Raw genomic sequence first — 16460 nt, forward strand, 5'->3', positions numbered from 1 at the left:
GCGATAGCGACGGCGAAGAAGACTTTCTTCACCGCCTCTATTGCATCTGCAGAAAATAGTAGCAGGAGACTCTTTCAGGTGGTTCGCAATTTAACGGAACCACCTTTACCACCGGGGCCTTGTAAAGACCCCAAGATCTCCTGCAACGATTTTGCAAAGTTTTTTGCAGATAAAATCACTCATATTCGGAAGGAGCTAGACACCACCGTGGGAGCAGGGCTGGGGCGGGAGAGTGCTAGAGCTCTGTCTGGTCAAGTTGCATGGAATCAATTTCAATCCGTTACCCCCGAGGATGTGGACAGGCTGCTTGGACGCGTGAAACCAACCACCTGCCTCCTTGATCCTTGCCCATCCTGGCTAATAAAAGCAAGCCGGGAAGGGCTGGGCGATGGGCTCTGCGGGGTGGTGAATGCTTCCCTCTGTGAGGGAACATTCCCAGATCCGCTGAAAGAAGCGGTCATTAAACCGCTTCTTAAAAAACCATCTTTAGACCCGGCCAGTATGGCCAACTATTGCCCAGTCTCAAATCTTCCATTCTTGGGCAAGGTGATTGAGCGCGTGGTTGCTGAACAACTCCAGGCACGCCTGGAGGATGCGGACCATTTGGATCCCTTCCAATCAGGATTCAGGCCTCATCATGGGACTGAAACTGCCTTGGTCGCGCTGGTTGATGATCTCCGGCGAGCTAGGGACAAAGGTGAGAGTTGTTTCCTGGTTCTGCTGGATCTCTCAGCGGCCTTTGATACAATCGACCATAACATCCTTCTGGACCGTCTAGAGGGGCTGGGAGCTGGGGGCACTGTTATGCAGTGGTTTCGCTCCTTCCTCCTGGGCCGTGTTCAGAAAGTGGTGGTGGGGGATGAGTGTTCAGACCCCTGGGCCCTCACTTGCGGGGTGCCTCAGGGTTCCGTCCTCTCCCCCATGCTTTTTAACATCTATATGAAGCCACTGGGAGAGATCATCAGGGGGTTTGGACTGGGTGTCCATCAATATGCAGATGATACCCAGCTCTACCTCTCTTTCAAATCAGAACCAGTGAAGGCGGTGAAGGTCCTGTGTGAGTGCCTGGAGGCAGTTGGAGGATGGATGGCGGCTAATGGATTGAGGTTGAATCCTGACAAGACAGAAGTACTGTTTTTGGGGGACAGGGGGCGGGCTGGTGTGGAGGACTCCCTGGTCCTGAATGGGGTAACTGTGCCCCTGAAGGACCAGGTGCGCAGCCTGGGAGTCATTTTGGACTCACAGCTGTCCATGGAGGCACAGGTCAATTCTGTGTCCAGGGCAGCTGTCTACCAACTCCACCTGGTACGCAGGCTGAGACCCTACCTGCCCGCGGACTGTCTCGCCAGAGTGGTGCATGCTCTGGTTATCTCCCGCTTGGACTACTGCAATGCGCTCTACGTGGGGCTACCTTTGAAGGTGACTCGGAAACTACAACTAATCCAGAATGCGGCAGCTAGACTGGTGACTGGGGGCGGCCGCCGAGACCATATAACACCGGTCTTGAAAGACCTACATTGGCTCCCAGTACGTTTCCGAGCACAATTCAAAGTGCTGGTGTTGACCTTTAAAGCCCTAAACGGCCTCGGCCCAGTATACCTGAAGGAGCGTCTCCACCCCCATCGTTCTGCCCGGATGCTGAGGTCCAGCGCCGAGGGCCTTCTGGCGGTTCCCTCATTGCGAGAAGCAAAGCTACAGGGAACCAGGCAGAGGGCCTTCTCGGTAGTGGCGCCTGCCCTGTGGAACGCCCTCCCATCAGATGTCAAAGCGATAAATAACTACCTGACATTCAGAAGACATCTTAAGGCAGCCCTGTTCAGGGAAGTTTTTAATCTGTGATATTTTAGTGTATTTTTGGTTTCTATGGAAGCCGCCCAGAGTGGCTGGGGAAACCCAGCCAGATGGGCGGGGTACAAATAATAAATTATTATTATTATTATTATTATTATTATTATTATCCACCTTGGCATCTAGTTTGTGCTGCAGAGTTCAATTTCTCATCTAATCTGTCAAGTTAGTTTTCTGTACTGAGTTCTGTTATGTGTTTCAGACACTGGTGCACTGGCCTGATGTTGTTCATTCTTCTGGGAATGATACTTTTCTTCTTGTAGAGCAAACGTTTACCCCTGAATGTTGTGTCTCTTTCCTTGCTGGTGACATTTTTCTGCTAAAATTCAAAATTCTACTAGAACAGTACTTGATTATCACTTCTCCCTCTCATTTATTGTAAAGGAACAAATTCTGAGCTGTCTAATCCCTCTGAAACAGAATCGGAAAGGAAAGATGAACTGAGTGATTGGTCATTAGCAGGAGATGATGACAGGGAGAGTCGACATCAACGTGACAGCAGAAGGCGTCCACCAGGGGGAAGAGGGCGCAGTGTTTCTGGAGGTCGTGGACGTGGTGGTCCCCGAGGTGGGAAGTCCTCTATAAGTTCTGGTATGTATTTGAGAGGCGTATTTTGTGTGTTGTGATTGCACTGAACTACTTCCCTGTTTCTTGATGATGGTTGATTTTTAATATTTTAAAGTTAAAATATGTCAAATGAAAACATGCTCTTACTGGTTTTGTCATTTCCTTTAAGTGCTGAAAGACCCAGACAGCAACCCTTACAGTTTACTTGATAACACAGAGTCTGACCAGACTGCAGACACAGACGCAAGTGAATCACACCACAGCACTAACCGGCGTAGGCGATCTCGTAGACGAAGAACTGATGAGGATGCTGTCTTAATGGATGGGATGACAGAATCTGACACAGCATCTGTTAATGAAAATGGCTTAGGTATGTAAATAGCCTTATCAGCTCTGTCTAAAAGATATAATAGTCGCTCTTCATTTTCTTAACTAGCACTTTATTCTACTTGTTTCCTTGTGGTTCAAAACTGTGTCCTCATCTGTTGCAGTATTATAAGATTTTAGCTCTATATTGGACTGGAATATTTTGGACCAAATATTCGGAAAGGCTGACTTTCATTTGATTGATGTCTTAGAGATGCCTTCTGATATCTATGTCATATCTAGGGTTTTGCAACCCTATCTCTGCTACCCTGTTACAAAATATGCATCCAGTCCAATTTTAGGCTTAGTCCATAGTAATGGGATAGCAGAGCATACATTGAACTCATTCATAAGGCTTCATTCCATGTAGATATCTGCTATCGACTTGGTGGGAAAGTCAGAGGAGCCAGGCCTTAATTTCATATTTGTTTACTTCTCAAGAATTAGAGTCCCCTTTGCCTTCTCTAGGTCTTAAGTAGTTTTATTGCTGAATTTGCTAAATGAACTTTGGGAAGAAGGAAATTGAGGCCAGGAGAAGAGTCCCCATTTCTTGCTCCTCTAAGGCTGTGATTCAAAACATACTTAAAAATAAGTAGGGCTTCTGTGTATGTGATTTCAGGGTTTATTTTCAGTGTCTAAGAATAGCCATTTACAGTTTAAGCAAATCACACCAAGGAAAAAATCTTTCTCATGAGATGGGGAATTAATTTCTTTAGCCAATGTTTAACTTTCAGTACCAACTTAGTGATAACAGCTTAAACAGAGTTGCAGTTGCTTTTTCAGTCCCCTGATGTGTGAAAGTTTTTTGTGCTACTTAGCCATTCTGAATACTTTTTCCTTGGAAATTGTTGTGTGCTAAATTGCCAGCAGAACAATTTGGTCACTGAGAAAGTTCATAGTAAAACTTTGCAATTGCAGATGATAGAGACAAAAAACCCCAGCGACGCAATCGTAGTCGCAGGCGTCGTTTCAGGGGTCAGGCAGAAGATAGACAGCCAGGTAACTCGAGTGGAGAGGTGAACCACCTTGGGTCACAAGCATGAAGGAATGCTCTGCGTTTGCTGTTTGTGTACCTTCTAAAATATATGTAAAGCTGTCTTTTGTAAATAATGATTGCTTAATACTAATCAAACTGCAGGATGAGAAATGGTCAGTGGGGCATGTTCTAGTTTTTATAATGAAACTAATACTGTTGCCTTTTATTTGGTGTACTTCCACTGTAAAAGTGTGCATAGACTTTACTTAATCTATGTTGAAATTAGAGGACAACTATAAATGAATGTCATAGGTGCAAGGGTATGTATGCCATGTTGCAAGTAATACTGTGACAGACTCTTCCTTCGGCCTTCTGGCATCTTTCCTTAATATGCATAAAATGTATGTTAGCCAAGTTCTAGTGCTGTAGCAAACCAGGATGCATGGAGCCTTCCTGTCCTTTGAATCAAACTTACATCTCTTGCTTTTAAGAACACCAGAAATCACAACTAAATTAAAACAAAAAAATTGTTGCATGTTCATGCTTTGATAATTGTGGTTTGACAGATTTTTTTAAAATGCATACTAACACCTTACATATTTTAAAGGTGTAAAATAACTTTCAGTATAATTCTAAGTGTTGCACCTGTAAATTCCTTGTTTGTTGTGCTAAGTATTTTTTTTATCCCCCCCCCAATGTAGTGTCTGTATTTCACTCAAGTAATTATTGGTGATTACTGTTGCATTTGCTATATTACCCCCACACAACAGCTTAAACAATCTATTGAACAACAGAGGCATACCACACACAATCCATCTGCAGCTTTTGTCAAATGATGGCGTAAATTTGCTTCTGCAGAAGCATAAATTGGAAAATACCAGAAAGTCCTATAGAAGGGCTGTTGCTAAGTGGCAGAGCCCATGCTTTCCATACAAAAGGTCCCAGTTTAGTCCCCAGCATAGAATCATAAAATGTTAGGGTTGGAAGGGACCATTCTAGTCCAGCCCCCTGCAATGCAGGAATCTTTGCCCACAACCCTGAGATTAAGAGTCTCATGCTCTACCGACTGAGCTATCCCAGGACCAAGGTAGGGCTTCTCCAGGTAAGGCTCCACGAAAGCCTCCTGCAAGAAACCTTGGAGAGCCATCGCTAGTCAGTATTGAAAGCGGAGACCCTCGTGAAAAAAATCGCAGACAGAAGAAGCCTGTGACCGTGGGACTCAGCGGGCACCGTTAGCGCCCCCCGAATTTGCGAAGGGGCCTCGCAAGGGGTTCCGGAGCGTAACGGGAGTTTGGCGCGGTGCTGTGAGTCGATCGCTCTTTCTGTGGGGTGAAGCCGCAAAGCTGTTGCCGGAGAGCGCCGACCTTTTTCCTGCGACCATTCAGCTGCCAAACAACTACCTGTGAGTAGGTGAAGTTTTAAGAATTTGGGACTAAGGGAAAAAAAAGTTTGAATTTGACACTGAACCGGGAAGGCGCAACCAGGAAGTCCGTCTCCCAGACTTGTTTAAGATTTCAAAGCAAAGACTCTCAAAGCTAAATGTTTTGGAGAGTGGAACTGCTAAAGTCTAAATCCGACCATCAAAGAGAAGAATTCCCCCCCAAGTAAAGAGAGGGGGGAAGAAGATAAGTTGATCGTTTCCCTTCCATCCGCGGAGTGGGAGAAAAGAGGAAACTATTGAACTCGCGGTAACGGGCTGTCAGGCTGCTTAGAAACTGCTATACTGTTACATTGAAACTTGCACTACTGAGAGACATTGTAACTTTGGCAAGATCAACTCTGTAAAAAGTGATGTTTCTTGAAGGTTTTCCTATGATCTGAAACTGTTGCTTGTTTTACAAGGGGACACTTTGGAAAATTGGAAAAAAGACTTGTAAATTGTAACTTTAATGGCGGATACAGTGTCCCCCTAGAGGAACATTGAGACTGTGCATTCACTGGGGGAATTTTCCATTCTTGGCTTTGGGGATTTTCCACGGGAAGAGCTGACCGTGGGATTGACCTTGATTCACAGACAGAAGTGGGATGACTGGCAGGACGACAAGGTCAGCTAAGATTAAAACACAGCAGCCTAGTATAATTTCTCAGCATCGCAGATCATCTGTTCCTGACCTTCCTGTGACACAGGAGGAAGACTTTGACAAAACTAGGCCTAAAGGAATGGCTTCAGGAGAGGATTTTACCTCAGTGTTAAATAAAATCTATGAAAAATTGGAAGGCCTAAGCAAGCAAGTTACTGAACAATCAACTAAAATTGACCAAAACACTGCTAGTATTAATAACTTGAGTCAGCAAGTAAATTCTAATGCATAATCCATTGGAAAACTACTGGAAGAATCTGCGTCAAACCGAAAAATAGCTGAGGAGGCAAAGGAAAAAGTGGTGGCTGTGGAAGAAGAAATTAAACCGATGCTCAAACAGATTGGGGAACATCAAGCACTTCTGTCTATGATTGATTTGAAAGATAAACAGAATAATCTGAGGATCAGGGCAGTACCAGAACTTGAAAAAGAGAATCTAAGCGAGTATCTCACACAGGAATTTGAAAAATTTTGGGCATTGGAAGAAGAAAAAGACTTTAATATAGTAAGTGCGTGTAGACTTGGAAAGGGAGGGAGGAAGAACAGATCGAGAGATTGGTCTCCCTCAGAACAAAGGAAGAGAGAGACAAGATATTGAGTGCGCACTTTCAGAAGACTCTTGAGATTAAAGAATCAAGAGTGGAAATTTATAAAGACATCCCCAAACATATACTGGAGCTTAGAGCTAACTACGGAGATTTAGTGGCCCTATTGAGAAGTAACAAAATTGTCTTTAGATGGGAATTCCCCCAGGGGCTGTCTTTTACCTTTAAAGGGAAAAAGGTTAAAATAAGATCAGTTGAAGACAAGGAAAAATTTTTGAGTGACCACGAAGAAGGCCTTCAAAAAGGAGCTGGGGAAGAATTAAGAGCCTTAAGACCAGGAGTACTAGGTTCAGCACTAACACCTTTGGGATCTGACAAACCAGGGAAAGTGATACCACCGTCAAAGGAAGAAGAACTTTTGGGAGCAGTTGGAGGAAAATAGAACTACCAAACCATGTCTCTGCAACTATTAAGTTGGAATATTCATGGTCTGAATTCCCCAGAGAAGAGGAGGAAAGTCTTTCATTTATTAAAAAAGGAAAAATTGGACTTAATTTGTCTACAGGAAACACATGTGATTAGGCTACACAGGAAAGTATTGATTAACAAAAGATTGGGCCAAGAGTTTATTTCTTCGGACAAGGTTAAAAAGAGAGGAGTGGTTATTTACGCAAAAGAAAGCCTATCACCAAAATTTGTTTTTAAAGATGAACAAGGAAGAATTCTAGCAATTGAAATCCAAGTTCAAGGAGAAAAATTTCTGATTCTAGGAATCTATGCACCAAATGAGGGGAAATCGGAGTTTTATAAGAAGTTGCATGAGACATTGCTGGACTATATGGATTATAACATTATTATGATGGGAGATATGAATGGGGTGGTATCTACGAACATGGACAAGGCACAGAGACAGATAGTAACAAAAGATGGCAGACTACCGAAAACCTTTTTTGAACTGACTGACAATATGGACTTAATTGACATTTGGAGAACTAAGAACCCCTTAGGAAGAGAAGGCACATTCTTTTCTGAGGCCAAAATGACATGGACTAGAATTGACCAAATATGGATAACTAGAGGACTGGCACCTAAGATAAAAAAGGCGGAAATTTGCCCAAAAACTTGCTCCGACCATAATGCTGTAAAGATGGAAATGAAATTAGCACCAATCGGTTCCTTCAGATGGAAGATGAATGACACCCTACTAAGAGATCAAGAGGTTACTGAGAAGGCCCAAAAGACCTTGAAAGACTACTTTGAAGTAAACTTGAAAACTATGGTTGAAAAAAGAGTAACCTGGGATGCAAGCAAAGCGGTTATGAGAGGGTTTTTAATTTAACAGAATGCAATAAAAAAGAGAATTCAAAATGAGAAAAAGGATAAAATTTTGGAGAAAGAAAGGGGAGAAGAAATTAAGATTTAAACCAAAGTCACAAGAGATTCTGAGAGAAATTAAGTTATATCAAGTACAATACATGAAATTGATAAACCAAGAAGTAGAATGGAAAATTAAACAGATGAGACAAAAGACGTTTGAGTCGGCTAATAAATGTGGAAAACTGCTAGCTTGGCAGTTGAAAAAAAGACAGAAATTAAATACTATTACAAACATTGAGATAGAAGGAAAGGACATTCAGAATCCAGTGGAGATCAGAAGGTGCTTCCAGAGATACTTTAAACAACTTTATACACAAGGGCCACAGAAAGAGACTGATATAGATCAATTTTTAAGAACCAATGGATTACAAAAAATCTCTCAAGAAAATAAGATAATGCTGAACCACAAAATTACAGAACAGGAGATTGAAGGTGCCATTCAGAATATGTAGCTGGGGAAATCTCCAGGGCCGGATGGGTTAACTGCAAAATATTATAAATCTTTGAAAGACTGGTTAATTCAACCATTAAAGCAGGTCTGCAATGAGATTTTGGAGGGGAAGAAGGTGCTTGAGTCTAAAAAGACACAACTTAAGAATTACCGCCCCATATCCCTGTTAAACGTGGATTACAAAATTTTTGCTGATATTTTGGCTAATAGATTAAAAAAGGTTTTGGTTGACGAGATACATAAGGACCAAGCTGGTTTTCTCCCAGGTTGACATTTGTCTGACAATACAAGAAATATAATTAACATTTTGGAGAAATTACAAGTGAATATCAACACAAAAGCTGTTTTAATTTTTATAGATGCGGAGAAGGCCTTTGACAATATTTCTTGGAATTTTATGAAGAAAAATCTTCAGGGAATGGGGGTGGGACAAGGGTTTGAAAATGGTATAAATGCAATTTTTTCAGAACAAAAGGCCAAATTGATAGTTAATAATGTGGTGACAGAATAATTTAAGATAGAAAAAGGAACACGACAGGGTTGCCCTATCCATTACTTTTTATCTCGGTCCTGGAGGTTCTGCTGAACATGATTAGAAGGGACCGTCTGATTGAAGGTATTCGGGTCGGAGTTAAACAATATAAATTGAAAGCTTTTGCAGATGACCTGGTTTTGACGTTACAGGAGCCAGAATCTAGTACGAAAAGGGTATTAGAACTGATTCAAGAATTTGGTCATGTGGCAGGATTTAAGTTGAACAAGTCAAAAACTAAGGTGCTTGAGAAAAATCTAACACCGATTGAGAAGGAGAGGTTTCAGAAAGAGACAGGCTTAACATTGGTTAAGAAAGTAAAATATCTAGGGGTTTTCTTGACTGCTAAAAATTTGAATTTATTTAAAGATAACTATGAGAAATGTTGGTTAGAAGTAAAAAAAGATTTAGAAATATGGTCAAATTTGAAGCTTTCCTTGTTGGGTAGAATTGCAGTTATAAAGATGAATGTATTGCCAAAAATGTTATTTTTGTTTCAAGCATTGCAAATTATGGACAAGATGGACTGTTTCAAGAAGTGGCAGAGAGATATTTCTAGATTCGTCTGGCAGGGCAAAAAGCCCAGAATAAAATTTAAAATATTAACTGATGCAAAGGAAAGAGGTGGGTTTGCCCTGCCAGACCTTAAACTTTATTATGAATCAGCAGCATTCTGCTGGTTGAAAGACTGGCTGCTTCTTGAGAACACAGATATGTTGGATTTAGAAGGTTTTAACAATGCATTTGGATGGCATGCATACTTGTGGTACGACAAGGTAAAAGCACATAAAGCATTTAAAAACCATATTGTCAGGAAACCTTTGTTTAATGTCTGGACAAGATATAAAGATCTATTGGAAAACAAGACCCCAAGGTGGTTGTCACCAATGGAAGCAAAGGCTCAGAAAAAACGCAATATGGAGGCCAACTGGCCGAAATATTGGGAAATATTAGAACAAGAAGGAGACAAATTGGAATTGCAGAGTTTTGAGAAATTAAAAGATAAAGTGCGAGATTGGCTTCATTATTTTCAAATAAGAGAGGTTTACAATTTGGACAAAAAAATTGGTTTCCAGGTGGAGAAATCAAAATTGGAAACAGAACTGTTAGATCCTAAAACTAAGACACTATCAAGAATGTATAACTTGCTGTTAAAATGGAATACACAGGATGAAACGGTTAAATCAGCTATGATTAAATGGGCACAAGACATTGGTCATAATATTATGTTTGCTGACTGGGAGCAGTTGTGGACCACCAGTATGAAATTTACGGCATGTAATGCCTTAAGAGAGAATATTATGAAAATGATATATAGGTGGTACATGACCCCAGTCAAGCTTGCAAAAATTTATCATCTGCCCGACAATAAATGTTGGAAATGTAAAGAGATTGAAGGTACTTTCTTTCACCTCTGGTGGACGTGCCCAAGGATTAAGGCTTTCTGGGAAATGATATATAATGAAATGAAAAAGGTGTTTAAGTATACTTTCTTGAAGAAACCAGAGGCCTTTCTCCTGGGCATAGTTGGCCAATTGGTGTTAAAGAAGGATAGAACTTTCTTTATGTACGCCACAGCAGCAGCAAGAATACTCATCGCAAAGTATTGGAAGACACAAGATCTACCCACCTTGGAAGAATGGCAGATGCAAGTAATCGATTACATGGAGATGGCAGAAATGACTGGCAGAATCCGGGACCAGGGAGAAGAGTCGGTGGAAGAGGATTGGAAGAAATTTAAAGATTACCTTCAAAAATATTGCAAAATTTATGAATGCTAAGATGATGTTGGATTTAAAAATAATATGGCATTAGTGATTAAGTTATGGAATATGTAACAATGAACTAAAAAGGGATGAAAGATTGGAGATATATTATGTTAAGCTATATAATTAATAATGAGAATTGAAAGAGGGTAGGGATTTGCTGAATTTGATTGAATAAATGGGAACACAAAAAAGGGAGGTGTGAGGAAGTCAAGAACCAGGGCTAAACAAATATAGAGTTAAAAATTGGTGTTTTTTTTCTTTCTTGTTTATGTTTTTTCATTATCTTTTTTTGTATTGTTTTATTGTGTATTCTTTGTTTATTCTTTGTGTAACTTTGTTATTTTTGTTTTTTCTTTTTATGATGTATGTATTCATATGCTTTTTTGTAAAACTTTAATAAATATTATATATATATATATATATATATATATATATATATATATATATATATATAAAGACAGTACTTGGCTAGAGGGACCAGTGTCTGACTCGGTATAAGGCAGCGCCATATGTTTATAGGCTCACATCACCTTCTAAAAGGTGAACTGTTGTGAAAGCATATTGGGTTAATCTTAAATTTTGGACGAGCTAATGTCTGGCGGTCATTGTCACATGAAGCATCTTCAGAAACATGGCTATGTCTCCACTGTCAGGTTTTTCTTGCTACACGTTGTGCATGTAGATGTGCGATCCAGACTGCTGCATTGAACTGCACTGTGCTCTTTCCCCTCTCCAGCATAATGGTTGTACATTGCAATCTAAAGGAACACATATTCCTCTTATGTGAATAATTTTAAGCAGAAGCAGATTGCTTACATGCAGCTCTGCAGCACTGTTAATGAAGACCATATTTAACCCCCTTGGCAATAACAGGAAACTCGAACCTGTTCTGAAGCTATAGTTGCTGTGCACAGCTGTTCTGTTTTGTAGTTATATTTTAAGATGTTAATGCAATTTGTATTTTAATTGTGATACTTTTATAACTCTTCATTGGAGCATTTGGGGAAGAGCAGGCTATAAGTACAAATAAATAAATAAATGACACTTAATGCTCAGTCCTGCAGAATTTCATCCCGGGCTGACACCCAGGCCATGTTGGCTAGATTGCCTGGCCCCGTATATCACCTTCCTCTCAACCTGGTCTAAAACCACTTTGTATTTTTCAAGCTTATTATCAAAATAATTTTCCTTCCGTCTCTTTGAAGAATATAATTCAGAAAGCTGTAAGCACTACCATAGCAAACCAATCATTTTCTAGTAATAATGCAGCCTATAAACAAAATCCTGTCCTGCTCAAGACATGAATAGGGAAACCCTTTGAAAACAAATAGATTTATTGACTTGATTAGGATTAGTTCTGAGTAAGAAGCTATGGGGAGGCTTTAGATTGCCCCAGACAATTAGTAACTTGACAAATCATTCCGTTTGTGGTTGAGAATCCTTCAGAGACTGTCAGTATACAGTACCAAATGATAAAACATTCAAAACATATGTAGACAGTTGGGGTTTAGAATCTCCCTTTTCCCCCACACCCAGCAACCATTCCTGAAAGCTTAGGCATTTTGAGAAATGTATTGTGTTATAAAAACCTTATAAAGCATCTGCATAAATGGGCCCTGTTGGTTTGCAGCCAACATCAAGTAATTTAAGCAAAAATAATTTTTCTCTCTCTCCTCACAGTAACAGTTGCCGATTATATATCAAGAGCAGAATCTCAGAGTAGACAAAGAAACCTCCCAAGGGAAACACTGGCCAAAACCAAGAAAGAAATGGTAAGAAAAATTACAGGAAACAAAATGATAGTTAATGGAAATATGTGGTCTCCTCCTGTGTGTGTATAGAATAATTTAATCATTGACACCACAACATCAGAGGAGAGTGACTACAAATGCTGTTAAATGTAGTTGCCCATCATACTGGTGCTGATACACACTAGGGAAACACAGTTTGGTACCATCATAGGTCCTTGCATTGACCTACATAGAAATTTTATAGGATCCTGTATTTGAATCCTTCCCATTAGTGCTGACTGCCAAACCTTTGTTAGTCTTTTGTCTCAAGTGGGCGGGTGTGGGGAAGGTGACGGCATGTTAATATTTTACATAATAGGACAATTAAGGCAGAAGTACTTGGCTACATCTCAGCCCTGCTGGGTCACACCAAAGGCCCATGTGATCCCAGCCTTCTGTTCTCACAGCAGCTAACCAGGTGCCTATGAGAAAGCCCATAAGCTGGACATGAGCCTAATAAATGTAAATGTGTTCAATGAAGGCTTATCCTGTTCATCTATTATCCACCTATGAAAAATAATGGCGGTTCATGCCCCCGTTTCCTTAGAGACAACTCATGTATGGAATTCATTGTCACAAAATGGCTTACGCAGCAAATGTTTTTAACTGGATTTTAAAATAAACGATTTAATTATTTGAAAAGGTAACGGAATTAACAACAGAATGCTGTAGGTAGAATATAGAGGTACCAGAAATCAAATGTATGAATTTTTATTTAAAACTTGCTTTTCTAGTAACATCTGAATTTGAGAGGAGGGAAAATTGTAGGTTATGTTATAAATGATTCATGTGTCGTCTTGTCATTAATTTTTTTTAAATTTTATTTTCAGACAAAAGATGTGATTGAAGAAGTTGGCCTTTCTGAAAAGGCCATAAATGGCCCTGCAGTTATTTCTGAGACTGAGCCTTCCAATTTGCAGCATAGTCCTGAAGAAAGGCCTAGTACTGTACAAGAAGATGGGAATAAACAGGACGAAGCTGTGCTGAATGGTGTTTCATAAACAGAGTTCCTAGTTTACAGTTCTTTTACATTTACATTTTACAATAGTGCTTGTATAAGCTTGCCAAAGATAGAATATGGATCGCGAGTCTTGACACCGCACTTTCAGTTCCTCCATTTTGGAAAACAGAACGGGGAGGGATCCTGAAGAAATCCAATGTTGAACATACTTTGACACCTACTGTGTTATAAATATCATCAGATGTGCCTTGAGAATAGTATATGTAACATTTAAATAAAAACAAATTGCTGGCTATAGGAAATGTTATTTTGTTTTCAAAATATGGCAGAGATGTGGGGGGATCCCTAACGTAACCTTCTTTATGAAAGCATTAGCTGCTTTTGTTACATTTTTAATAATATGCAACCACTTCTTCACCTGAGGAAAACTAGAAAAAAAAATGCAGTCTAAAATATTTTGCACTGAATTGTAATTTCTCCATTAGTTTAGTCTGGAAACTGGTCTGTTTTAATACATTGTTTTTTAAATGCTGTATGTAGTGGGGAAAATACTGCAGACCACTGGAATACATTTATTAAATTCTCAATCTGCAGGGATATTGGGCGACATTGGCAGTGACTGTTCTACATTGAGGCTTTGTTTGATTTATTTATTAAACTGTACAGTATTTAAAAATCAAACATAGCTTTAGTTAAAACACTTAAGCTGAATTAGTCATGTCCATTAAGACATAACCAGAACTACTGAAAAGATCAATTTCCAGAAAGTTTATTCTGTATAAACTACATACGTTAGTCCTTAGAGTATTTTTATTTTTGTTTTGGTTGTTTGATGTGCAATATGTTTTTGTATGCTGGTAGAAAAAATAAATAAACTTTGATCTTCCACTGGTTGATCCTTAAGTACTTGCCAAGGTCATGAATTTATTACAGCAATCTATTAAAGATTTAGAGTGAACTCTGTGACAAGGCTACTTACCACCTGTATGAGCTAAATGAGACAGGATGGCAGGAAATCCATGACTAGGTTTACCTTTGTTCCTTAAAAGTTTCAAATGCAGCTAGGGATCATCTTCCTGATCTAAATTGCCCCCTACTGCATTTTACCCCAAGGAGAGAGGCAAACTGCTGCAGTCAGAGGTAATTGCAGTTAGGAAGCAAATATGAAACCTTTTTTCCAGTTCCTCAAAACCGATCATTTTTTCTTTAAAAATGTATCAAACCACTACCCAGGAGACCCACATGCCGATCCTCTGCCATGTTGTCTAGTTTGATCCAGAATATAAAATAATCATTGCAAAAAATAGCTTTTCACATGCACTAGAGGTGCTTAACAAGCCACTTATTTTGTGCACATTAAGACAATTATCCCCAACTAAAAAAACTCTAGTATGGTAATAAGCTACATGAATTGGGTAACAGATTTAAATGTTACCCTACCCATGCAGATACCTGTCCTTTACCTCTCATTCCTTTACTCTTGAGTAGAAATGTTTTTATTGATACCTTGGAGTGAGTGAATCTGGAATAGGCATGTCCAAAGTCTGCTTCTGGGGCCCAATCCAGCCCACCATACCTGTGGCAGTTCAACAACTTCAGTCCTAAAAAAAGCTCAACAACATCAATCCTAAAAAAAGTTACCAACTTTGGTTGGTGCTTTGGTCGGCCCTCACGGCCTTTTACTTCATCAAATCTGGCCCTCTGAAAAAAGTTTGGACACCACTGATGTACACCATACCTACAAAATACATTTTTCTTCCTCAGAAGTATCCTGCTATTGAGGGTTGCTGGGAATTGTAACTGGGACCTAAATTAGTGCCCAGAATTCTTTGAGGGGAAAATGTGCTTGCTTTGGAGACACGTAGCAGCCACATACCACTGCCTTTCATGTTTTGTTTCCTTCAACTGACAAGGCTTATGCTATAAATATTGCTATGAGTTAGTGGGGGAACAAAGAACCTCTAGATCCCTGGGTGTCCCATTTCTCTAGATTCTTGGGTGCTGGGGCTTAATCAGAGCCTTAATAATAAAGGTAAGCTGACATGGTGAGCTTGTTTTTCTGCCAGGCAGAGGGAGATGATGGCCCTACCATTAACCCATTGCAAAAGCCGCCTAAAAGTCAAGACTAGGTAACTGAGGAGGAGGTTGCCAGGGTAATGTGAACATAATGTCACACAGAAAAAAAAAGTCCTTTTACACAGGTATTTTATCAAGGTGATCTGGGAATGAGGAAGAGGAAATTAGGCAGAACTTCATGCACAGGAGGCTACAGTGAGGGGTGGGGCATGAATGGCTATGGCTTTGGACCAAACTTGCTGAAGCTATTGCAGGAGCAATGCACATAATGCTCTGTATGCCCCTACTGAAGGCTTCAAGTGTAAGTGTGTGTGAATAAACCATATTTCTAAGACACTGCAGCTTCTGCTATGCCTTGATTCTCCAACAAAAAACACCCTGGGTGAATGCCTGGAACCCCTGGATTCTTCTTACTGCTTGGCAGAGAATGGTGGTGGCATGTAACATACTGCAATCATGTTAAAAACCTTGCCCTGTGAAAGCAAAGGTCTTTTAGGGCCAGCCCAGTAATTACTGTTAACAGCACAACAGCAGGGGAACTTTGGCTGTAAGCCAGACTGGATTTTCCGGTGTTACTACTCATGAGTTTGAACCTAGTAGCATAGGCTAAAATCTAGGAACCACACCATGATGAGCCAGAATAAGGTTCCTTGTATTGAACTACATGGTCACTTTTTATTTATTTTTTAATGGAGTTTGTAAACCTAGAATGTGGATACAGGCATGGTACTCTAGAGAAAAAGTTTGTCGCTAATAGCTGAATAGGTAACTTGGCTTGGGTATAGGATAGTAAATAACTCCAGAAGACTTGTCAGATTTTGATCTGGCTGCTTTATTTCTGCTCTTCCATTCTTCAGCATTCACTGATGTTTCAGGATGTTCAAAGATGCAGATTTTGAGAGAGGGGATGACATTCAGGTTAGGTTTTTCTTGTTACTAAGACTGTTGAAACGCGATGCGGAACCAGTGGCCCCACTAAGGATGTTCAACTCCAGCTTCTCATCGGCCCCAGCCAGCATGATGTCCAACATATGGAAGGCCACAGGTTTCCCCCATCCTTGCTTTCAAGGGTACACTGTGGGGAGGTCCCAATTCAGTCCTCATGCCTGGCAGCTGTGTTA

The 16460-nt window shown here is 40.3% G+C and overlaps 1 protein-coding gene across 3 annotated transcripts in view; it reads left to right on the forward strand.

Moving 5' to 3' along the window:
• FXR1 (FMR1 autosomal homolog 1) overlaps window positions 1–14166 on the forward strand; it is a 42226-nt gene extending 28060 nt beyond the window's left edge. The window contains exons 13-17 of one of the 3 annotated variants that reach the window (XM_053390616.1): window positions 2269–2439; window positions 2585–2785; window positions 3700–3780; window positions 12193–12284; window positions 13133–14166. In XM_053390616.1, coding sequence (XP_053246591.1) covers window positions 2269–2439; window positions 2585–2785; window positions 3700–3780; window positions 12193–12284; window positions 13133–13303 — 716 coding nt within the window. In that variant the 3' untranslated portion in view covers window positions 13304–14166. Of the gene's footprint in view, window positions 1–2232; window positions 2440–2584; window positions 2786–3699; window positions 3781–12192; window positions 12285–13132 lie in introns of all 3 variants that reach the window. The other 2 variants (XM_053390615.1, XM_053390617.1) reach the window with 2 other exon arrangements.
• Window positions 14167–16460: the final 2294 nt, after the last annotated feature.

This window comes from Podarcis raffonei, chromosome 5 (assembly GCF_027172205.1).
Source record: "Podarcis raffonei isolate rPodRaf1 chromosome 5, rPodRaf1.pri, whole genome shotgun sequence".
NCBI classification, from domain to species: domain Eukaryota; kingdom Metazoa; phylum Chordata; class Lepidosauria; order Squamata; family Lacertidae; genus Podarcis; species Podarcis raffonei.